The 24537-nt window shown below is 40.0% G+C and overlaps 1 protein-coding gene across 1 annotated transcript in view; it reads left to right on the top strand.

The window, feature by feature from the left end:
- The first annotated feature begins 6451 nt into the window (after positions 1 to 6451).
- The window catches only part of eif3ea (eukaryotic translation initiation factor 3, subunit E, a), a 31082-nt gene continuing 12996 nt past the window's right edge, over positions 6452 to 24537 (top strand). The window contains exons 1-8 of the mRNA XM_042422833.1: positions 6452 to 6578; positions 7756 to 7873; positions 8159 to 8276; positions 10331 to 10373; positions 11398 to 11502; positions 20237 to 20362; positions 20701 to 20825; positions 23683 to 23809. Of these exons, the coding sequence (XP_042278767.1) occupies positions 6489 to 6578; positions 7756 to 7873; positions 8159 to 8276; positions 10331 to 10373; positions 11398 to 11502; positions 20237 to 20362; positions 20701 to 20825; positions 23683 to 23809 (852 nt within the window). The 5' untranslated portion in view covers positions 6452 to 6488. The remainder of the gene's footprint in view (positions 6579 to 7755; positions 7874 to 8158; positions 8277 to 10330; positions 10374 to 11397; positions 11503 to 20236; positions 20363 to 20700; positions 20826 to 23682; positions 23810 to 24537) is intronic.

Here is a 24537-nt window from a genome sequence, read left to right as displayed (position 1 = left end):
GTTGCTTTCACCTCACCGCGAATAACTCTGTACAGATGACTTCAGCACGCTTTGCCTCTGATGGACTCCCTCTATTGCACCTTTGACCTCACCCATATCCTGAATGAGAGGCCCTGAGCGGGAAATTATGGCACATCACAATTAGGCTTCCTCACTCTCTTGCTCTTCTCTCTCTTGGCTTCAGTGCCAAGAACAATATTCAGCTCCATGTCAGAGCAGCACCACGCTGGTAATTGACGTTACTCACACAGTTCGAAGCTTAGGATGTATTGCTCCCCTGACACCTTGTGTAGTAGCGTGATTGCTTATTGTGGATTGGAGTATTACCACATGTAGTATATTATGTGTTGCTGGGTTGGTTTTAATAGCCAATCGTCCTTTCTCATTACATCGAACAAGGACTTGACATCACCATGCATGACCGTTACCTCCAAAAGAGTGTGATTTGGTCATTTAGAATTAGAAAAACTCATCTTTACAACCTTTTGACATCGCCATAAATTAATTTCCACATGAACAGATCACCGCGCTCCTCCTGGAATTCATAATAATAAAAAAGTCATACTGAAGGATTTGACATTTGAGCCTAATCTTACATAACCCTCATGCATTCTTATTAAAGCGAAATTTTTTATGTTTAAGAGAGGATTTGGCAGTGATGTGACAATTTTGACACCTCCAAGCCAAATATTAAAAAATGTTTCTGCGCCGTATCCAAGAATCACATCATCTTCCTCCCAAGTTGCAGCAGCTGATGAAGTTCATTCATTTCAACGGCATTTTTTTGTATCATTCCAACTCAAAATATATAAAGCATTTCTACAACCTCTCAGGGGGTCGAACCTGAGGTTTGACGTTCATAGGAGTCATGGCTATTGTTCACTGGTCTCACTTTCTCTCCATTATTTCGAGTGGTTTTATTCAGAGCCCTCCACTTAGTTACATAAATACACACAATAGCAATTATTAGAGAAATTTGGAATCCACAGGAAGAAGATTATTCAAATCTCATCCCCCGTACCAGTGAAAGCCTGTAACTAAACAGCATAAGCTGGTGTTATCAGATTTCACTTTTCTTTTCTGGTAAGAATGCTCATGACCGCAAATTTGGAGATAGCGCCGTGTTCTCTCTAATGTCATGTTTTTAAAGAAAATTGCAGAGGAAAAGTGAAGTTATGCATAACGAGAGGAGCGAGCATGGGAGCAGAGCTTGTTGAAGAAGGATTAGAGAGGTCAAATATTGATCGACTCGCCTGTCTGCGTTCTGTGATATTGCTGATGTGTGTGAATACAAGTCATTCCTTGTTTGTGCAGTGGACATGTGTTGCGCAGATGTTCTGCCATGCTTGGTGCCATTGGGTGCTCGCTGGAAGTTTGTATTGTTTTCTGGCCCATAGGCCTGGTCGATAACCTTCATCCCATTGCCATCGAGTGTGACAGTGCTGAAGTCAGCACTGGGCTCTGCAACAGGAGTGTGGGCCGCTGATTTATAACCTGACACGCACCAGGAGCGAGGTGATGCATATCTAAAAAGTTTACAGAAGAATCATTGAAATTCATATAAGATGCTGGAATTCAGATTCAGAGCAGGGATGCTTGGCTTTGCAACATCCAGCGCCGAGTCATTTGTCTTCAGATCTTATTGATTTATATTTTGACAGATATTAGAATGAGGCCAGTGGTGGGTGTCTTTGGCAGTGTCATCTCCTCTCCCTCTCTTGGATTCATTTGTTGACCAAGAAGGCTTTCAGGGAACTGGAGAGCTGAGGTTTTTCATGGAATATTTGGCCCATCACTCTAGCGCCCTTTAAGTTTATCCCATTAAGGCTGAGGAGTATTTTACAAGAACACGCACACATGATTTACAGAGACAGAAATAGTGGATGAGTGTTTATATTTACTTCACTTTTATGGGCTTTGTTTAAAGTTTTGATAAGCCTTTAGCCCAAACCTTTTCATTCACTAGCCTGGCTGGGTACTAAGGGAGTTGCTGGGAACAAATCATTAGTTACATTCACCTTTTTGGTTGGGTTGACTGAAAAGCACCTTGGCAGGAGCAGATTACACAGTTGCAGAAACATTGCCAGGACATAGTTATTTTAGAGAGCAGACCACCATGAACTGTATCCTCAAAGAGGGCGGATCTGACAAACAGCAATCTAAGTGAGAGAAGATTAGACTCACATTTGTAAAGCCTTAAAAGAATAGTTTGACAGTTTGTGATATATGGTTGTTCCCCTCTGAGTAATAGTTATATGAGAAGATTAATTCCACTCTCACAACTACCAGCACCTCTAAAGCTAATTACTAATTAACATGTCATATGTTTGTTTAATCATTACAAAAATGGTTTATGTGCAAGACCATTTCTTGGCTGGGAGCAGTTTCTTCCTGGAGTCGCCCTTGGTTGCCTGGTGACCTTGTGGTGACAACAAGACTTCAGGGAGTCGCTGCTCACTTGTGGTTTTAATACTTTGGTTATTGCGTGGAAGCATAAAAACAAGGCTAGCTGCTTGCCCTTGTTTCAAGGTGTTTATGCTAAGCTAAGCTAACCAAACCATCTCCTGGCTCCAGCTTCATATTACGAGGATAAGTATGAGAGTGGTATCGATCTCTCAGAAGGAAAGAGAATAAGCATACTTCCCAAAATAATGAACTATTCCATGAAGCAGTTGGAGATTTCAATTTGATTTGCTATAATCAGTTTTCTAGAGCCTGTGTCCGTTTTTAATACGGTTTCAAATCACCAGTATTATCTTTAAATTTCTACAGGTTAAATTGATTTCATTTCCCCCCTCCTGATGCTCCCTCTTGCAGTTTATTTATCATACGATTAATATAGTTGATACTCAAGACATTATTAGAAAAAATCCAACAGGAAATTGCCTTGATCCATCCTCCTGAATCATCCCATGCCCATTTTTCCATCTCTCTGAAATGCATGGGTTTGGCTTTGCTTTTCTCTAAGGGGATGGATGAGCAAGCTGGAACTGGACCCTTTATAAAACATGAGTTGAGCTTAGTTCAGGCCCCCATGTTGTTCAAACTGTCTGGCCAGATTTAGTCAGTACAAATTTCTCTTTGTACTCAATTTGAGACTTGTATTAGCAAATAAAAACAAGGTGTAGTGTTGAACAGTAAGATAACAGTACTCAAAATCGTTCAAATATCAACACTGAACTAAACATACTACATAGAGTAGTCTTGAAGGGCAAAGTTTATGCGTTCCTCTGTGAATACTGAAAAAGTCTGAAGTCTGCAAGTTGTTTGGGGTGAACTGATTGATCATGTTTATGTGAGTACAGTATGTTATCAGCAAAAAAAATAATGTTACTGTGGTGTTGGAAAAGAAAGTTGACCCAAAATCTGAAGAAAGGGAGGTTTTCTGCTCATGTTTTTCCAGAATACTACCTCTCAAGCACCTATTTTTTTATGAAGATTGGCTGGTTGAAACAGGAGAAACCAATGCAATTTGGCCTTCATATCAGTGTTTAAAATGCTTGATTTCTTGTCATTGTGGATTTAGCTTGTGGTATTTAACTTATCTCAGAATGCTTATTGGCTCTGCCTGTACCAGTGAAGATTTTTCCTGCTGCTTCCTAATTCAATATTGTGTAATAGCAAGTATTATTGCCTGCACATAAAATGGCAAGCACACAACTCACATTACACTGAAAATGGATAAAGGAGCACATGTTTGTGTTACATGGAGGAACAATTACTGGGTTATGATCATTTTGTATGGGAGGTTTAACATAAAATATCACTATTATGCAATGACCAAAAGCGAAAAACCAATAAGAATTTTATACACAAAACATAACATAATCAACTGTTCAAGTACTTCAAGAAAATGTGAAGCTCAAATGAAACAGTGGAGCACAAAAAATGAGCTAATGTCAAAAATGAAAAAAGGGGCAAATGCATTAGCCGCTCACATTAATGAAAACTGTGGTAAAGACAACAGAAAGTATTTCATTGTGACCTTATGAAGCCAACTCAGCGGCAGCCAAACTGGCTGGAGCTTTTCAATCTTTAAATTAAATCTATGAATGATCTAATAGAGACAAATTCCCAAATCATACTTGCCAAGCACACCAAATTATTGTATGGGTGACTCTCTTTTACTGCAACACCTTTCCTGAAATGAAGCAGACGCCACAAAGGAGGCTTCAGCAGAGTAGAAGCTGTGTTTTCTCTTTTTTTCATTTTAAAGCGAGCTGCCACTGAGCCAGAGCTGACTGTGTCAGAAGCACCCAGTAAAACAGCAACTGGCCATGGTGAGTGCTGTCCGTTTATGACTCATTTCTACCTGCTGTCAGGCGGCAGGGAGAAGTGAGAGTGGAAGAGAGAGAGCCCAGTGGTAACAAGGGAAGAATTGTTTGAGGATACAAGACAGTGTCGTGTGGTTGTCAAGAAAACAAGGTACCAGTGAAAACTATTAGAGATGGGCCATTTAGTGGCTGATATTGGCTGTTGGCGGCCGGGTATGGTCGACACATGGGCACCTTTATGAGACAGCTGCTGAAGTGAAGGGGGAGAGAAGAGGATGGGTCAGATGCACAGTGAAGGCATTCTAACCTTGTGGAAAGTCAAATGATTGGAAATTATCTGATTGTTTTCATTAACATTCAGCAGACTGGTGAGTGGGGGTTCATCATGACTATATTTACCCTTAAAAGGTTTTAGTCTCATAAAGAAGTCATGCAGTCACACACAGGCTTTCGGGAGAAATATTGGTGGTGTCTGGAGGAAAGCCTATGTTTTCAAATTCAACAGAACGTTCACTTGGATCCCTCTTTATAAATGAAATGTTTCACTGTATCAACACCACAAGGAAATTATGGGAATTTTGAAAGGTTTACAAGTCATAGTCATTCATCCTTCTGAGAAACCAGCAATTTCCATACATGAACAAGCAGGTTGTCAGTGAAAGGATAAAACGTTTTTGAAACTTCCTTTCTCCATAACAGGGAGCTGGATATTAACTGTCATTTTATTGAATGAAAAGTAACTACTTTTTTCATTTAAATTTTATAGACCTGACAAGATCACATCATTCACAAATTCTACAAATCTGTACACTCCCGAACTAACAGTATACAAATTTTGCTTGTCTTTAAGGAATGATTGAAGTCACCAAGCCATAAAATGATTAAATCCTGCACACAGCAAACGCACAACTGGAACCAGAAAGTGATTTGAAACAATGAAATCTGCAATTATAGAAAACGTAAAGATCCCATCCAGACATGTTTAAGACATGTAAAAATACGTTTCTGTTAATAGTGATCTATGTCTGATATGGGGTTTCCCTCGAAAAGTTCTATTAAATAGTTAAAAACTCTTGAAATTACATCTATTTCTTCATCTTCCAGAAGAATCCAGAATCTATAAATATGCCAATATTGTTCATTTCAAAAGTTTAACTACTGGTTGAAAGATGTCGCCTACTTTACTGAAAAGTCCATTTTCAATGTATGTGCACAGGAGGCTTTAAGTTTTCACATCACACTGGTGTGAGTTGCATACTGGACCTTGATTAGCTTTCAAACTAGTTGTGATATCACAAAATCCTGCTTGCACGTACACGTCTTAAGCTGAGATTTAAGGTGAGCACGAGAAAGGCTCCTACTTCAGCAGATGACTTGTAGTGTCAAACTCTGCTCATGGGCTACATCATTCTGCACAGTAAAGTTCAAACATCCAAGTGACAAGTAGCAGAACTTAACAGTATATGAATAAGGCTTATCTGTATAATAATTTAAAAGGATATTTTTTTTTTTATTTTATAAATTATATTTATGATTTGTTTTCATTTTTTACAACACAAAAAATTAAAACAAACAAGTAGACATAACAAAGTAAATAAAATAAAATAAAAATATAAAAATAATGAAAAATAAATGATAAATAAAAAAATAAAATAAACAAACTAGAAACTCAAGAAATAGAGTCAAGGGAACCAAGACAAAATGAGGTTGAGGTAGGACCAAGACGAAGGCTAAAAAACTATAACAATACAGTACAGCAGGGTCCCCAGATCTTAAAAAACTTGGGATAGGTATTGGATGGAGTATACCGAATTAAGTATAAACAAGAAACCATGTAATTTAGCCATTTTTTTAGAGCAAGGAGGGGAAACACATTTTCACTCTCTTAGGATAACCCTTCTTGCTATGACAATACCAAACATGAGGGCTTGTTGTAATGCTGGGGGAAGAGTCAGAGTAGTTGGAGCAACCCAATTTAAGGGGATAATTTTAAAAAATGTAGTGTGCATACAGTGGAGTAAGAGCTTAAGCAACAGCTCAGACCCCAGTACAGTACAGCAAAGTAAAACTGGCTTCTGTAATTTGATAATTTCTCATTGGGATTAATAAATTACAGTTTTACTCTGTGTCTTATCGAGGATGCTGAGGGTTTCGCTGATTGGTCGGTTACATACATGACGCAGCTGCATCGACTTCCCTTTCCCTGGAGCAAACATGGCGGAGTACGACCTCACCACCAAAATTGCCCACTTTTTAGACCGTCATCTCGTTTTTCCTCTGCTGGAGTTCCTGTCTGTCAAAGAGGTACGGAATATATTAACAGATGAACACTTCGGTACACATTTTAGGTATTTTTAGTTGGCTATATACGGCCTTTGAACAGTTTTCAAAGCCATACACGCGGGCTTCACATTTTCTATAGCTGTAAAGAAACCACATTCAACCGGAGTTTAGGGGGAAGTTTAGGTTTCGGGATTCAAAATAAAAGCTGAAAATTATTCATCTTTGGGAAAAAAGTCAGTAAGAACAAAAAACAGGCAAAGAATAAGTGGTTAGATCGGTGGATGTAATGAAAACACTATCAGACTGTTGGAAAATATGACGATAGTACACGATTTCCATAGATTTTTTACATTTTAAAGTAAAGTACCGGAAGTCCTGCGATCAGCTGTGATGAGCTTTACACTGGTTCAGCTAGTAGCCTCGCGCTGTTTCAGCACATGGCTGTAGGAGCGCGTGTTTCCAAACTCGGGATTAGGAGGTTGTACAGAATTGGCGGGCGGTGCTCCCATACACGTTACCATTGTCTAGGTTAGCGATGTTTCCGCCCAATGGGGATATGCTGATCAATAAAACACTCATAACTGAGCTTCGGCAGGCTATGCTAACACCGTGAAGCTGAAAAAAGTGGCACATTTTTGTTGTGTAAAAGTTTGGAATGGACATTTAGGCAACAGTTAGGAAGTATCCCTTAAAAACTGGAGAATGTTGATTCCACAACACTAAACACAACTAGTCAGGCCTGCCGACACAGCGAATACCGTCAAAATAGCGGTGGCTAACTTTTTACCCGGCAAGCTAACGCTAATTTATCAGTCACTTTTCCGGCTGCCCGTGTGTAAAGTTGATCGATCCCTGCCAGCAGTGATAGACATTTTTGGCGTAAATTAAGCTGAATGTTGTTGTAGCAACACCCCTGAAGAATAGCCAGCATGTCATTTGTTTGGTTCAAGACAAATATTGTGATTTTGAAAGACACACATTACCATTCACATTACCATGAGGGGCTTGGGCGTTATGGCACTGCAAGAAGTTATGAGTGGGGGAAAAAGACAGTTTCAAATATTTTCTTGGTTGTAGGCTAATTATTACCTAATTAGAAACAAACACAATGTATCAGTCTTTCTCTCGGTCAGATAACTATATTGTACAAAAACATCCCCCTCACCTTTGTTTTCCCATTATTGGCTGTGTTTCTTAGATCTACAATGAGCATGAGCTGCTTCATGGAAAGCTGGACCTCCTCAGTGACACAAACATGGTGGACTTCGCCATGGATGTGTACAAAAGCCTCTTTTCTGAAAAAGAAATCCCACAAAGTAAGTGTTGCATGAACCAGTTTACGTGTTACACCCCAAAGACACACTCCTCCTTATTTCTATTTTTTTTTTTTTTTTAAGCACACCAACTCACACAAAACCAAGAAAGATATTAATATTGCTTGATAGACATCATAAAAGGCTACTGTGCTTAACCACGCACTCAGAATTGATTAAGCAGTAAACTGTGTTTTACAGCGATTTCAGTGCTGGACCACAGACATTTTACATGTTGGTTTATGGAGTTACTGTAGATAATGACACTCTTTATCATCCTTGTGTCAGCTCTGAGGGAGAAGAGGACAGAGGTTGTGGCCCAGCTAAAGCAGCTGCAGTCAGAGACGGAGCCCATTGTGAAAATGTTTGAGGACCCGGAGACAACAAGGCAGATGCAGTCCACCAGGTAAAGCCTGTAATTTTTTAATCAAGAGTAGTCTCTTTCTTCTTAATTTATTATCCCAAAATTGATTTTATGTTTGGCATGATTAGCCTTACTGAGGTTGTGAAATGTATTACTGGTCTTGCAGCCATGATTCTAGGATCAGTAAAACCTGTCATTTGAAACAGTAGACGGCATAGCAGCATTGCAATGGGATTTTGTAACTGAATAGTAGTTGATGGAACTGCACTTTGAATGAAAAATGTATTTAGTCTTAGGGCTTTCACTGAGCAAAGTCAGCAAAGACAGAAGTAAAAAGACAGACACACAATGTTGTGGTTAACTCTATTAAGACTGTTTCGTCGTCTACAGTGATTAAAATAGTCTGGTCATATTCAGACTTTATCCTCTCCTTTGTTTCTTGGCAAGTGTCTGTACAGTTAATCAAAAGCATTTTCCATTTTCATTCCTTTTTTTCAGTTTGTACTGTTTTATTGTTTGAGTTGGGTTGTAGACATCTGTTTATTTAAGCCACAGATTTGTAGGAACTGTTATGTGAGATTTGAAGCCTGATAATAGCAACATTGACTTACAGTAGCACATGTCTATGTTATTGTTAGTTTGCTGTCAGAATGGAGTAAGATGGAAATCTTCCTTTTGGATGAGGAGTCTTATGTCTGTCTTAGTTATACATTATTTTTACAACTCTTACGGCTTAATTTATGCTCGGTGCAGTTGCTTGTTTTTAAAATTATGTCTGGATTAGAGGATCATCCAATCGTGGAAATGAGAAATGGGTTGATATTTGAACCCCAATACCCTGTCCTTTTGGGTTAATACAAACAGATCTGAGAAGTATTTTACAAGGTAATGGAAACTATTGGTCTGAGGACTTTTTTTCAACAGTTAGCAAATAGGCCTATATGCCTTACCAGGCTTTATTTGGACAACTACTGAAGCCAGAAACCAAGACCAGCTATCATAGTAAATCAATATATTACTATATCAATGAACAATCTGTTATTATTGGAGAAAATTTGTTGGTTATGATCACCATTAGGATGATCTATGATTTATGCTCTTGTTTTTTTTGTCTCATTTGGCTTTTTGAGTCAATACGCTGCTGATGGCTCTTTAACATTTTCAGTGCAGAAGGTGGCAGTAATGCTGTGCAGACTTTTTCCATGAACAGTTGCCTCTTGATGGACACCTCAGCAGATGACTTTCATGTACATAAATCTCAAGTGCAATGTGAATATCTTTCCAGCATACATACAGCATAGTATTACTCTTAAGACATTGTGGACATAATGTTCTGTTGCCCATTTTTTGCCAGTGAAGAGGGCTATATCTGCAGTGTAGTTTGACATATGGTTCAAAATGCATGTAAAAGTGACAGTTTCTAATGACATATGTAGTATGGGCAATGGCTCTGATAAATTATTAGGATCAGTGTTCCCATAATGCACAGCAGGCTGACATTCCACACTACAGGGAAGTCACCCTAGAGTCTGCCCTTCATTAGCCTCCAAGCAGGAGACAGCCTGTCCTGATGCAGTGGAGAAGCCTGCCTCAGCTTAAATAAAATCCACCTAACACACATCACACGTGTGCCATCAAATGCACACTCTGACATTCACATAATGAAAGTGCACATTGCCTGTGGACACATATGGTTTTAGTGTGGTGTCCACATAAATATCAAGATTTTAAGACCACAGGCAAAGTTTCAAAATGCAGTTGGGATACAACAGTTTAGCAGAGGGGGTGTATTCCTTTGTTTTGACAAAGCCATAGAGACTCAAAGGCTGAGCTGAGAAATCAGTATTCACTTTGTTCACCAGAGTGTATTAGACATGGCTAGCAGATTAGATTTGTAGTAGCCAAACCAAACGTAATAAACAGCACATCACACTGTTTTAAGAGTGAAATGGTCTTCATTTATGTACAGCTCTTGATTTAGACCAGAAGTGGAAAAATACACCTGAATGGGGCACCAAACACTAGGGTGTCAGCCAAACGGCAACTCAAGTTAAATGGCCTCTAACTACAGGAACTGTCTTGCTTTTTCTTTTCAGAGATGGACGAATGCTCTTTGACTATTTGGCTGAAAAACATAACGTAAGTTGGCCTGATTTGCTGACATCTCACTTCTTCACTGCATTTCCCATGGATCTTGTGCGAACCCATGGTTGTTTTAGGGGTGAAATGGGAGGGGCAGGCCAAACAGGGAAATGCAGAATTACTTCCCAAAACCCTTAACTCATTTTCGGGGTTTGTATGGCTTGCACAAATTCTGTGGACATTTACATTCTGTGGTGAATTGTTAAGAATAAACGGAGTAGCTCGGGACTCGTGGATAGAGCCGCAAGAATGCCGGAGGTTCTATATTTACCATGATGTTTGGCTTCTTAGCCTCCCCTCCATCGGTCCCTCCCACTCCGGTATCCTGCTGACCTGCATGCTGTCCTCAGTGCACCTCCACACAACCCAGGCTCAGGGCCCCGCAGCCTGCTGTGGGAAAGGCTTGGGCAGCCCAGAGCACCCACTGCCTGTCACGGATATACTGAATTTTAGTGAATGGCTTCAGTTCACGTGACGTCAGGGCATAGTGGACAGCAGGAAGGCCAGTTAAATATAGGAACACAAGTAGGCTTGAAATGATAGCATACATATGCATTTCATATTTAGCTCACATGACCACTTCTTGGCAGATTTGTTACAAAAGCTATATATTCTCTTGCCATTCATGGCAAAATACCACTGATATGATATAGCAGTGTTTGCTCCATATTCATTTAGCAGTGGTGTGCCACAGAAAGGAAATCATATCACTGCTACAGAAAATATGAAATTAAAATTTCCATTCCAATTTAGTCTCACTATGATTTAAAATATGTTTGGTTTTGTCCAAATGTTTGACAAGTAATAATTAAAAAAACACAACACCCTCACACTGAAACATTACTTCACTCAAACAGCAACAGAGACAAAACTGGAAGTATTCCCTTAGTGCTTACTGTGTAAATTTATGCAGCTGTGGTGCCTTGAATTTAAAACATGTCCAACTATTGTTTGACTATGTCTGACAAAATATCCCAATTTCTCTTATAGTGATATTGATACTCTCATATTTCTCTTGAAGTTTCGTCAGGAGTACTTGGACACGCTGTACCGATATGCCAAGTTCCAGTATGAATGTGGAAACTACTCTGGTGCTGCAGAATACCTCTACTTCTTCCGTGTCTTGGTAAGTTTGTTGTTTTGTCCAACACATTCAACACCAGTTGACATTAATAGTGATGTTTGCTGATAACTACACACCTCACCTTACTTAATAGAGCGACCGTAGTATTTTACTGTTTTCATTTATATACTGACTCAAGGCATTTCTCCGACATTTTTAAAATTGAACATCACATTATGTTTGCTAGATTGCTTTAATTCCTCAAAAGGCCAAATGCTTTCATAGGGGAGGAAAAGAACACTTAGAAGTAATTGAATGTGAAAAGCTTACGTCATTGCCTATTCAATTCTCTGCACGTCTTCTGTATTAGGAGGAGACTGCTGCTCTAGGACTTGAGTAGGATCTTTTACTGGGCCAAGTGATCAGTGGCGGACTGCATAATCTGTCTGTAGTCTTCTCACGGGGCGGGTTTCAGTAGACAGCCTATTGATTTGAGTGCTGTGGCCAGAGAGTCCCTTGTCATGACTTCTGAGCTCATGGTGTGCTTAAGTTATGCAAGGCATCTCGTAAGTTTGCATCAAGAGGTTTACACAAATTTTGCAGGGTGTTTCTAGGAGTGTGTGTGCGCGTGTGTTGGGGGGGATCAATCTGAAATGTTATTAAAGGCCCAAACGCACTGAAAGTGTCCGACGTGCGTGTTTTTGTACGTGCACCAAAAACGGTATGAGGCACGTCAAACCGCATTGACGCCCCTACTTGTTTCAATTTTGATAGGACTGTAGTCTCCTGGTCGATTAGTTGGTCGATATGCTCTCGTCCGATCACATTCTCATTGGTCAAATAATCTCCATTACTTTCATAAGGAGAAAAGTGCTACATCAATAGCTTTCCAGGATGAATCCATTATTTCCTGTGGTGGGAGGGATAGACTAACAAATTACCTGTGAAAATTGGGGGTGTATTCAAAACATCTGTCTTGTTTTTACAATTTTGAACTCACCCAACCTAATGGAGACTGCTAGGTCTAACTGTACTCGATGTTTGCTGAACGTTTACTGAATCAGTGTTTCTCCTATAATTATAACAACAAGAACCCTGGCCAGGCCAAAAAAAAATTTTTTAATGCCAAAAATAACGCCAAATATTCATTCATTCGAAAATCAATAGCGTTTAGTGGTTTCTGTGCAGCGCTATTCTGATACGTGAATCAACCTCTGTGTCGTTACCTTGGAAACTGTTGGGAGCGTAACTCTGTTAAGGAATAGGGTATTGCGTAGTATGTTTGCGTAGCGAGTCGGAATGAGTGAGCGACAGGAAAGTGACGGTGGATGCGAGCGGAGCAGAGGAAAAGGTTAGTTAGCAAACAAAAAGTTAGCAACAATTGGTTAGCCTAACCTGAAGACGTCACATCCAACCCCCCCACGTGCCACTAATCGATTAGTTGAAGATTATGAATGATTTCAGTCGACCAAGACTTTCTTTGGTTGACTACAACCCTAGATTTTGAAGCATCAAATGAGGACCCAGCGACCAAAGCTGTTCTTTCTGCAGCACCAGCAAGCGAGAGAGAGAGAGAGACAGCGCAATGGTGGTTGACCGAGGAGAGGAAGCAGTGGTGGAGTGAATGAGAGAAATAAAACATTATTTTCTGTTTCATGGTGGTTATGTTCAAAAGCACAAATAAATAATCATCAAACACTCAACAGATGATTTACTTTGGAAACAGATGCTCTTAGTTTCATTTTCCTTCTCTGCATTTCTCCTTTTCATTCATTCATTACATCCAACTATTACAGCAGTTAATACAAAGAACAACAGGACAAAGCTGTGTTGGTTCTGTGGTGTTGGCATTTCAAATTTGATGCCTGCAGAGCACCATAGGAGCATCACGTGAGCGCGTCAGTTATCGCTTTCAGTGCGTTTGGGCCTCAAGGGCTATCCTTGCTATGCCACTCTTTCTGTCCTGAGTCTGAAATGATGAGCTGTAGGACAAAAACGAATTTATAGAATAGAAAGAGTTTGAATAATTTTCAAGATAAATGTTTTTAAAATCAGATAATAAAGTAAATAAAGTGTGTTTTGCAGTGGAACATAATTACAGTTCACAGAGAGTACAGGCAGTATTCTTGTGAGTACATATGCACACTCCTTATTTCCTCTATAAACAAAGAGGCTTGTTGCCTGGGTTCTGGCATTTGTGGTTTCTCTCCCTTTGCCCTCAGAAATAGTGAAAGACAAACTAGGCAGTGAATGGGCGAGGTGCAGCTGGACCGCAACAACTGCTGCCTCTCAAAAGATTTAAGAGCCTTTTAGTAGCCCTGGTTAGAGTTTGAGTCACCGTAGAGTTTGGTCACATTAGATAACACAGTTATGGTACGGAAAACTGATGTTTTAATTGTGTGAAAAGTACTAGGGATCATTGGTACCCCATTTACTCTTGGCATTAAAATGTGATCTGTATCTGGATACGTTATCTGGATAAGGAAAAACACATGTTAATGCAAGGTGTAAAAGCACTCAGAACGTAGTGTGATCGGAATGCGATCGGATCAGCCAGACCACATTTAGAGGTGGTCCCACTCACATTGTGATCGGATCTCAGCCAGGTGTAAATGCAATCTGTGCAGTGTGATCACATTTGTAAGAAAAAAATCAGCCCATTAAGTTGAAAGGTCACCTAGCTTTGCCCTTTCCTACCAGCTAAAGAAAATCCCGCAAAGGCTTTAAGAAGTAGCGGTAGCTAGTAGAGGTCGAAATCTTTGGCGATTCGATTCAATTCCGATTCTTTGGTGTCTGATTCGATCCAGAATCGATTCTCGATTCCAAACTGATTCTTGTTTGAATGAATAGAAAGGGGGGCACAATTTTCAGTCTCTTGCTCCACTATACTGTGTGGCAAACCATTCAATGATGAGATAGACTGAGATAACGTCTGTTGTGATTAGGCGCTATATAAATAAAATTGACTTGACTTGTTAAGATTGACAGTTAAGATTAATGGTCCGCAGCCTTTTCATTTTAAAACGTTAATTGCATTAATTAATTAACGAATTAATTAATTTGAAAGCATCTTGCAGTCTCCTGCTTGTATGACAGTAACAAACTGAGGGGGAGGCTGAGTGCTCCGCTGTGTTGTTATTAACGTCATGTCTCCAGCTGTGGAGAGCAGCCTCTCTGCTGCACCGGTAGTTCTGGGGAAAGTCATCGCTGGCCAAGACGCTGAGCCGGTGCAGGGTTTTTGAGGTGAAACAGACTGAGCGCCGAGTTATTTTCATCACCTTAGAGTTGATTTGAGTTGTGTAAGTGCTGCAGTGTGTGTTGGTCAGCTGGTCTCCATCGTTACTGCTGGAGTTTGCTGCTCCGCTCCACTAACATTAGTCTCTGAGTGACAGTGTAGAAAGTTCACAACATACTTCACATTCATCTCACAAAGGTATTTAGTCATTAAATCAAAATATGCTTGGAACCGCTGCATTTTGTCAAGATGAATTACAAGATAACTCTAGCGTGTGCACGCTGTAGACAGTCCGGGTGCTGCACTGCCCTCATAGTTGAGTTCCGCCTTTTTTGTTCCATCAATATTATGTTATTAACTAACATTTAGAAAAATCAATTTTTGATTAGTGAATCGACGCAGAATCGTCCATGTCTGCATTGTGATGCATCTAAGAATCGATTACCCCCCCCCACTCCTAGCAGTAGAAGTCTTCTCTCGCAAAAAGTGATTTAGCAATGAATGACGTCTGTGTGTGGCAGCAGTTCCCTCGACCTGGGAGGCGTCGTGTTTGCTGACAAATCTGCCAGCTCCGCCTAGTTAATTTGCATATTGAGATACGATCACAGTGCAGACACAGATGAGAAAACGAGAACACATTTCAATGCCAGGTGTAAATGCAAAGACCCATGGATCAGATGTCATTGTCCAGTGACAAGTCATCATGTATCTCACAGAGTGAACACAAAGGCAGAAACTACATAGGTAAGAACCCATGAAAGGGTGGTTGTGTAGCACCTATTATTAAGCAAAACACATTTTGTTTTAGAAAAAATTCTTAAACTAGCATTGGAGTCAGGAATTGGGGAAAATCAAGTACGTGGACGTTTTACACATGTACTATTGCAACCACAGAGTTGTGTACTGTGAAGCTGCCAAGTGGTGTAAACAACAGCAGCAACTATGAGACCTGTATCCAAGGTGATTCCATCATTTGCTGTACAAGCAGCAGCATCGCCTGGGTGGTATCAGTTGTTACATACTCTACAGCTGCCTTCAAGGTCACATATAGGGCGTCTCCAAGCTTGTAGCTACTCTGTTGACGTATGTTATTGATCCATCTGGAATAAAACCAATTTCACATGGAAATTTTGCTTTTGGTGTTATCTTGCATCAAGTGTTGCTAAGTTCAGCTCAACTGAGTGTCTTATAATGACCAGTGGAACCAGCCTGCATAGTCAGTGGTTTCCAAGTGTCACTCAACTTGTCCTCTTGCTTTTGTTTGTCTTTGGCTCAGCATTCAGCTTTGTGGTAAAGCAAGGACTCATGCCAAAGCCAGCCCCAAAAGAATGGGCAAGAATAAGATCAACATTTTGTCTGTTCATTAGAGTGAAAAACACTAAGACCATCTTTTCCTCTTCTAATTGGCATTTGATACTGCGCTGCCTCTGTCAGTGACTCTAGCTAGCCATGCGCATTCACTATGCTGGAGTGTCCCCTCCTGAAAAACTTGGCTTGGCAGTGTCTCTGAACGATGATGGACTCTCTTCACTACAAACAAACCTCTTACCCAAAGATCTGATCTGCTCAAATCTAGAGAAGTAAGAGTTGCATCTGAGACAAAATGACGGGTAATTCGCCCAAGCTTTCCACTTCCATTCCCTCCCGAAGAAAAATGCATTAAAGAAAAGTCTTCAAAAGCTTGCAACGGATATGTCCCACTATTCCAACAACAGTTGTTTATGGCTTTGCAACTCAGTCTAAATAAACCAAAATTGCTCTAATTGAGGTATGTTGTTCGAAGTCCAGCATAGATTTTTTCTTTTTACCCCTCAAATTGTTAGACCTCTCATTTTAAGTTGCAGCCAGATCAGACTCTGTAACCAGATATCTGTTGCTTTCTCTTGACAATGCAAGAGGCTTTTTAGAAGGGGGGAAAGGTAGAAATGGATTTCATTAGCAAGAGTCTGTAGTGCTCTCCCCCTCCTCTCTTTTCTGTGTTTTGTGGACCTCCCATCCTCACAGGCCCCTTGTTTGTCTCTCCCTCTCCCGTATGGGAGAGGTGAGGCTCCATAAAGTCATTTAACGTGGGAAACCCAGTCAGTTAAACGAAGGAAGCCAGCCTTGCAAAATCCATGCCTCAGGTCTTGTTACAGTGTGGCCTAGTCCGAAAAGAGCAACTTATTCATATCATCACTTAATGCAGGGATTGAATGTTAAGAATAAAGATTGAGTATCCCGGCGGATCCCCAGCACAGTAAATTTATTGTTGCTGGTCAGTCAGCGAAAATGTGCCCATTTCACAAACCAATGGAAACTTAAGGTAACTGCTGGAAAAACCCAGGTATTGAAACTTTTCTAGCGTGGCCACTAGTGAAAGCCAGACTGTGTGTGTGTAGAAAGCTGCCATAATGACCTGGAGGTCAGCCAAATGTAGCAGGCAGGGACTTCCAAAAGAGGGAAAAATAACAAACAAAACAAAACACTTCAACAGATGAAACGCTGACCTTTATGCTGGCAGTGTAGCCAATTTTTTTTCTTGCACTTTTACACTGCTGATCTTTCTTGTGACTTCTACACTTAAAAAAAAAATCATTCACAGTGGACCTGAGTTGTAAACTCTGCTGCTCTGACTGGACGGATGGACACACCATCTCACTGTGTTCTCCTCTGGCGAAATTATGCAGGAGATTTACCAAATATTTTCCACTTAACTGCAATCGTCTCATATTGATGTTATGAGTGTTATCTGGTCTCTGAGAAGTTAAAAAAAAAAAAAAAAAAACTTTTATACCTGAATAATCTTACTAATTTGTATGGTTATAGCGGAAACCTGTTCTTTTTTTAGTGTTTCCTCCACTGGTACATCTGTCGTGTCTCACAGTCCACTTTAGCGGCTGTCCGACGGTGTACGGGGGTGTGTGGTTAGCATCTAGGTTTCTCTGGCCGCTCAGCAGACACCCACCCTGACTTCCTGCTTGACTCATGTCACAGCGTCTGGTGTTTGGTGTTATCATGAACTACTGTGGCACAGAGTTTCCCATGAGCCCTAGGGTGTAGTCCTACGTCCGCTATAGAGTGATTGCCCTGCTGAGGTTCAGAAGCATTCTCAACCTGTGTTTCATTACCTGATTCTTTTTTGTTTGTTTTAGCCTGTTCTGGAAATCAGAAACAGTAGCCTGTAACATTTTTCTGAGTGATTATATTCACAAAGATGTGACTTGTTAGCATCAGCTCATATTTCAGCCTAATTATCCTGTGATAACGACATAGTTGTCCAGATTTGCGTAAAGTAATGGTTGGAGATGATTGCAGTTATCATTATCATGACATGAAGTGGAGCTAAACTTAAAAAATTAACAATGAAAACATTTAATGTATACATTAAACAAGTTAGTAAGGTGCCTGATGACCAAACCAGTGCATATTGTGATTTTTATTTTGTGGTTTTACAGTCTCATCACTAAGAACAGTTTAGTTATTTTAATTATTAATTAATATATTGATTTTTTTTATATACATATAATCATTTTTATTGATTTCAATAAAACCAAAAAAAAAAAAGATTAAAAATACCCATTACAAGGCACCAGATCCCAAAGTGATGTCATGATGCTGTAATTTCTATGACCAATAGTCCATAAATGCAAAGGAATGTAATGGAATGAAGAAAAGAAAATAAATCTTTGAGTTTGAGAAGCTGTGATCAGCAAATGTTTGATATTTTTCTCTCAGTGACAAACACTCTTGCCTTTTGCTTCTTCTTAAATTAGATTTTCTAATTAATGTTAGACAAAGATTAATTTAATTCAGTTCAAAATGTTTTTGAATTTACCCTCTATCTGTCCTGGTAGAGTGGATGAGGAGGTTATTTCAACAAAATAAATGATTAAATGTTGACATTATGTGTCGTGCAGTTTCACTATCCTACAATATTTTTTATAAAGGACATGTTCTTGGGTCAGTGCAGTCACACAATGTGCCTCATGCAAGAACCACTCATGAACAGATTTGTTCTTATGTGGCACTTAAACTGATTTAAGAAAACTTGTTGCATTCACCATTTTTACCACAGAATTTTCTCTTAGATGTGAATGAAATTCACAGGTGGTTCAGACCTGTCGTACAAGTTATGTACAGATAGTCTGCCTTTACTCATAGCCAAAAAACCCCCCACTTGTTTGATTTAAGAATTATAATGCCTTAATCTGATGAATTTGGAGTTTAAATGTCACCAAAATTGCAAATAGATTTGCAGCTGTGTCGGTGTCTTTAGGTATCTGCAGGTCGTTGTCCAGGTGAACATCCTCCACTGCACCCGACAGTGACATCAACTGTAGTAATAGAATGTGTTTCTGTTTTCTTGTACGCCTTCTGTTTTAGCCACTTTGCTTCAGCAACATTTCAAACCATCCCTTTTTTACGTCTGTCATCATGCAGCTCTGTGGTGACATGGCCTTGACAGTTAGAATAATATTTTCTCATTATTTACATCCTCTAACGACACAGCTGTCTGTCAAATTTGTTATATTTTCATGTGCTGATTTCTCACAGGTGCACTTGAAGCTCCACACAGTGAAGTTCTCCTCTTTTTATTTCTGTGAATGAAACATAACCAAAAATGAGGCAGAACAGGTAGCTTTAATATAGCAATTTGATTATAATAATGATAAACCTATTCAAGAACAAGTTGCACTTATCAGGTTGAAATGAGCAATTTATGACAAGTTTGAGCAGTTTGGTAAATTCGACTTGGAACAACCTCACAGGAAAAAAGAAATTTAGAATAAGTAGACACAAAACCACAAGGCACATTATCTCCTGCCACCCCTACATGATGTCTGCCCCACCCATCAGATTGAGTTGTTATTCTTTAAGGCTGGTGATGATGCTCATTTTTCACTTAATTACAGTTAATGATACAATTTAGGCTTTTTCAGGTGTGGAATGTAGGTGGAACAAAATATTTGCATAGAGTTTTTTGTTGGTGATATGCATCTGAGTACAATCTTGCAGTTTACAGCTGTTTTTCTCCTGATTATGATGGATTGGCCATTACTGCAGCACAGTATGGCGATGTTAGAGATATACTTAGGCCTTGTGATCCTGTCTCAGCCAACCAAATGTTCTAGTTCTAACAAATTGTTCAGACAGTTTAGTGACACACATGGTCCAAATATGGCTTTACTTAATGCGTCTTAATCTGAAAGTATTAAATTGTATGGTCAACTGCAATGCAGTGGTTGTAGTATCTAAAAGTGCAGCAAATTTGGTTTTATAAAAAGCTAAACAGTCTTTCATGATCCATTTCTCTTTTTCTGTCAAGCTCAATTCCCTTAGGATGACATAATTTAATTCATTTATCCAATATAAATAAGAAAAGTGACTGCTCTGTGCAGCAGTGCCACTGAAGCCAGGCTAGTAGTTGCAAGCTCCGTCTCACTGTGTATGGATGCAGATGTTATTGAGCAGTCTGCCACCAACCTGCATAGAAAGACTCCTAATCAGTGTTTGTCTGTCAAGTAATGTGGAAAAACTGTAGATTCATATTTGAACAAATGTACCATATTGTCTGTTCCCAAGGTCCCATCTACAGACAGGAATGCCCTGAACTCTCTGTGGGGCAAGCTGGCCTCTGAGATCCTGATGCAGAACTGGGAGGCAGCCATGGAGGACCTCACCCGCCTGAGGGAGACTATCGATAACAACGTAAATGCCCTACTTCTCAGAATTTGATACCTCATTTAGATTCCCTTACATAGACACACATATTGACGTTTCACTTTCAGTACAGTTTTGCTGTGACATTTTACTCCTTTTCCACACACACTCATAGGACTACTTAAGAACTTGGATTGGTGTATGAATTGGTTGTCTGTATTTGATTGATGGACATTTAGGAGGCAGGAACATCTTATTGGAGAATAGGACTGCTTGTATGTACAGTAACTGACTGAAAACAAATTTACAATTTTTAAAGTGTCTCTTACTTTTATGTCTGTCTCTTCTGGGCTTCTCTCCGGGATTTCCATCTTTGTCCTTTCTAGTCTGTCAGCTCCCCTCTCCAGTCTCTTCAGCAGAGGACATGGCTGATTCACTGGTCTCTCTTTGTCTTCTTCAACCACCCCAAAGGCAGAGACAATATCATTGAGCTCTTTCTGTATCAGCCACAGTAAGTACCATTTATAGTAATATATATATATTTTCACTTTGTTGTTTTAACCCATTCATTTATGCCCAGAAAATTGCAAAACGTTTGAGAGAATAGCTGGAAGTAGTTGAAAAGATAAGATCCATTTTCACAAAGCAAGGTTAATAGAAAGGTAGATTTTTGTAGCTTGGTTAAACTGTGGGTCTGTTGGCCCATTATGGTACACTGATATGGGCTTATAGTGGTTCATTGAATGTATTTTAGATACTACTAAAAGCTGACACATTTTATACCTCTGATAGAGCAACTCTGAGTCTACTTGTAGTTCATCTTTTTTTTAAGATGAACCCAAAGTCTAAAATTAAGTGTTTTGCATTGAAAATGTTATTGTAACTCCAAAATAAATCTTGATCCGTAAAGGATTTGGAGAAAAAGTCTGTCATTTGATTTAGAGAAAGCCATTTGCTTTAATAACACATTTTTGGGTGGTGGGCTTCTTCATGAACCCTGCTGGTATTTTTAAAGTGGTTTCAGAAGTGTGTGTTTTCGTGTGGTCTGTTTACTCTCCAAGTCGAGAACGAGTCCATGTGTATCGCAGATCGGAAACTTTATACACTGTGTTAAAATTTGCACACCACCTATTTTGATGTTTTTGCTCCCTCCCCCTGTTCTGATTGCTGGCTTGTGTAATTGTACAGATGATTGGGCTCCACAGACAGTATGACAGGCGACCACAACACAGTACACTCAAATGTCTGGTTCCCTGAATTTTACTCAGTTTTTAATTTTATTGTGGATGATTAAGGAGGCCTGCCCAATAATTACTCATGAAAAGCTCACCCAACCATCTGTGTGGACAAACTGAGGTAGTTTTGTGTGCTTTGCAGTTTCACAGTCTAGAAACCTCATGTTTTTCCCACTGAGGCTTGGCTTGGCTCTTGTTTCCCATCTCTTGACCAGTACTTCCTTTGGCTGAAGTCAGTGACCAGTGGCTGGCCTTCGGCTCCACATTTGACCTCCCTTACCCCTGCAGTCAGCAGAAGTTGGCCAAAGGCTTGTTTGTGTACTATTGACAGACTACACTAACGTCAAGGGAAATAATGTAGTTCATAAGTATGATGCAGGTGCAAACTCAGCAAATACTATTGCAGTAATATTATATCCAGAGTTACTTGATTGTCTATGTCACTCGTTCAGTTGTTCAGCATCATTTTCTTTACCAGACAAGCCATGAAATGGGAACTCGTTTCCCTGTCCCTCTTCTGTGTTCTCCTGTAGCCCCCCTTGAACAGAGGAAATTTGAACTCATACTGATTTCTTGGCTGCATGCCTCAGTAGCATCTTCAGCAAACCAGCGCAGCAACGCGTTTGCCTCAAAACTCATCTAAAAAAAAGATAAAGTCCCCTAAGTGGGGTAGGGTGAATGCCCCCCAGATATGGTACAGTGACTCATGCAGGATTGCTTGCTATTGGAGCCCCCCCTGGAGAGTGAGTAGGTGTAAGTTAATCAGGAACACAGCACGGAGCGTTGCGGTCTTCCATGGGAGTCAGGCAACTACAAAGGGAGGGAGGGAGAGAGAGCTCTCCTAAAACCAGGCTGACGATGGCTTTGCCAAGCAGCCCACTGCTGTTTTTAGACTCAACATCACAACTGCCACAGGTCCCCTGTCCCTCTAATTGTTTCAGCTAATTAAACCGTTGTCGGCACTCTTTGTCTGAACACCATGTGTTCCTCTGGACTTAGCTATAGGAGACCTGAAAGGGCCCAGTCCACTTCCTCTTTTCAGATTTAATTTGGTCAATGGGGGTTGAGTGGAGAGTGAAGTTCAAAGATAGAAATTTAAAAACCAATAAGGAGTTTTTCTGAAATAGTTAATGTTGATTAATTACTCATGGAAAGTAGTATGTGTGTCCATGTGTATGTGCAGACCTTACATATTGTTTTACAGAATGCTGTCTCCATGGATGGATAGTGGATGGATAGTTAAGCCTAGTCTTACTACGCCCTTAGCTATAGGCATCCATGTGAATGCCCACAGAACTATGGCTATTACCTAGCAGCGTGCGTTGCTAGGATACATTGTTACCAATCTCCCGCTGTCTTGCTAATTTGTAGCAAATCATTTCTAATTTGTGGCAACGTCATGGAGAATCAAAGAAAAAGAAAAGGCAATTTCATGGACATTGACATAAGAGAATTAATAGAGCTGTACAGCCAGCACAAGAAAACACTGACTGCCAAGCAGTCCAATGTAATAACAAATAAGAGGTCATAAATGATTGTTCAGACTTGGGCAGCCTTTGTTCAAAAAACAATGTATGGAAAAAGTGGAAAGACCTCCTGAGCAAGGCAAAGATTTTGACTTTATGCCTGCTCCTGACTAGACGGAAGATTTACGCCCGGTTGGACTTAAAACACCAAGTTACGACCATCTTAGCTTAAGACCAAGCGTAAGCCCTATTGGTGCAACCGGCCCCAGAGTTGGTGTGGGATTAGAATCAGTCTGTAACAGCGTCTTGTCTCTTGTGTTCAGCCCTCAGCCAGTTGACCTGTGGTTGAAACATCAGTCCCTGATGGATTGGGTTTCAGCCACTGGGCAGGTCCCTGTTCACTGATCTATATCTTCTTGCCAGGGTTTCCTTTTCCTCCTCCCTCTCACAGGACACTAATGAAAGAGGTGGCTTAAAGCTGGGACTCATGTCCAGCAGTGAGGGTCCTGTTGAGACATTTATCTGTTTAGTGGCAAAGGCTTTCTTCCTTCTAAATGCCAGGAGCCCAATAAGCAGCCAAAATGTTATATTGTGTGTCCTTGTTTTTGGTTGTGTCTTTGCTTACATTGGTCTGATAAGTGATTACTTTCATCTCCCCTCATTTCAGATACCTCAATGCTATCCAGACTATGTGCCCCCACATCTTGCGTTACCTGACCACAGCGGTCATTACAAACAAGGATGTCCGTAAGCGTCGGCAGGTTCTGAAGGATTTGGTGAAGGTCATACAGCAGGTAAACAGACTTCTCTTTTTCATCCCATTGTATTTACAAAGTGCACACAGTTATCAGGTCATTGTTAATGGGCTGTACAGGCTTTGGAGGGTGACCAACTGACCATGTAACCCATAGCATTGCCAACACTTCCTCTTAAGCACAGGGAGTAAATATTAAGGTTTGAGTCCAAGCTGGGGAAGCCTTGAACCCATTACATCTGATGAATGGTAGTGAACTGACAGACTGTAGTGTACTGATGCCTTCTCCACCAATGACAGTAGCTACTTCAGAGGTCTAAGCACTGTCTCGGTGGGTTGTGTATAATTGTTAAAACATGTGCTCTGTGCTCTATGGCCTCGGGTCACGTTGGGACTTCTCTAAGCATCGTTTGGAACTGTTGAGAGTTCATGATGTGTTTTCACTTAAGTCCTTGTAAATTGTTATGTTTATTTACCTATTGTACCTAGCAGGTGGTTATTATGACCACATAGTCATTATTGTCAGTGACTTGAACTAAACTAGGATTTATCTTCTTCTTAATGCATAGACTGATATTAGTGATTTCTATTAGATTCAAAAACAACCTCAAATGCTATTTTAGTAACTGTGTTAAATCATGAAACACATTTACATTTTACTATATTTGTCTGTTTTATTTGCATCCCAACATAGCTAAACTTTGACTTATTAAAATAAGTTATAGCATCTAATTTATATATATATGTATATACATATACACACACATA

This window comes from Thunnus maccoyii, chromosome 10 (assembly GCF_910596095.1).
Source record: "Thunnus maccoyii chromosome 10, fThuMac1.1, whole genome shotgun sequence".
NCBI lineage: Eukaryota > Metazoa > Chordata > Actinopteri > Scombriformes > Scombridae > Thunnus > Thunnus maccoyii.
Note: the sequence above shows the minus strand (reverse complement) of the source record. Positions and strands in the feature narration are given on the sequence as shown.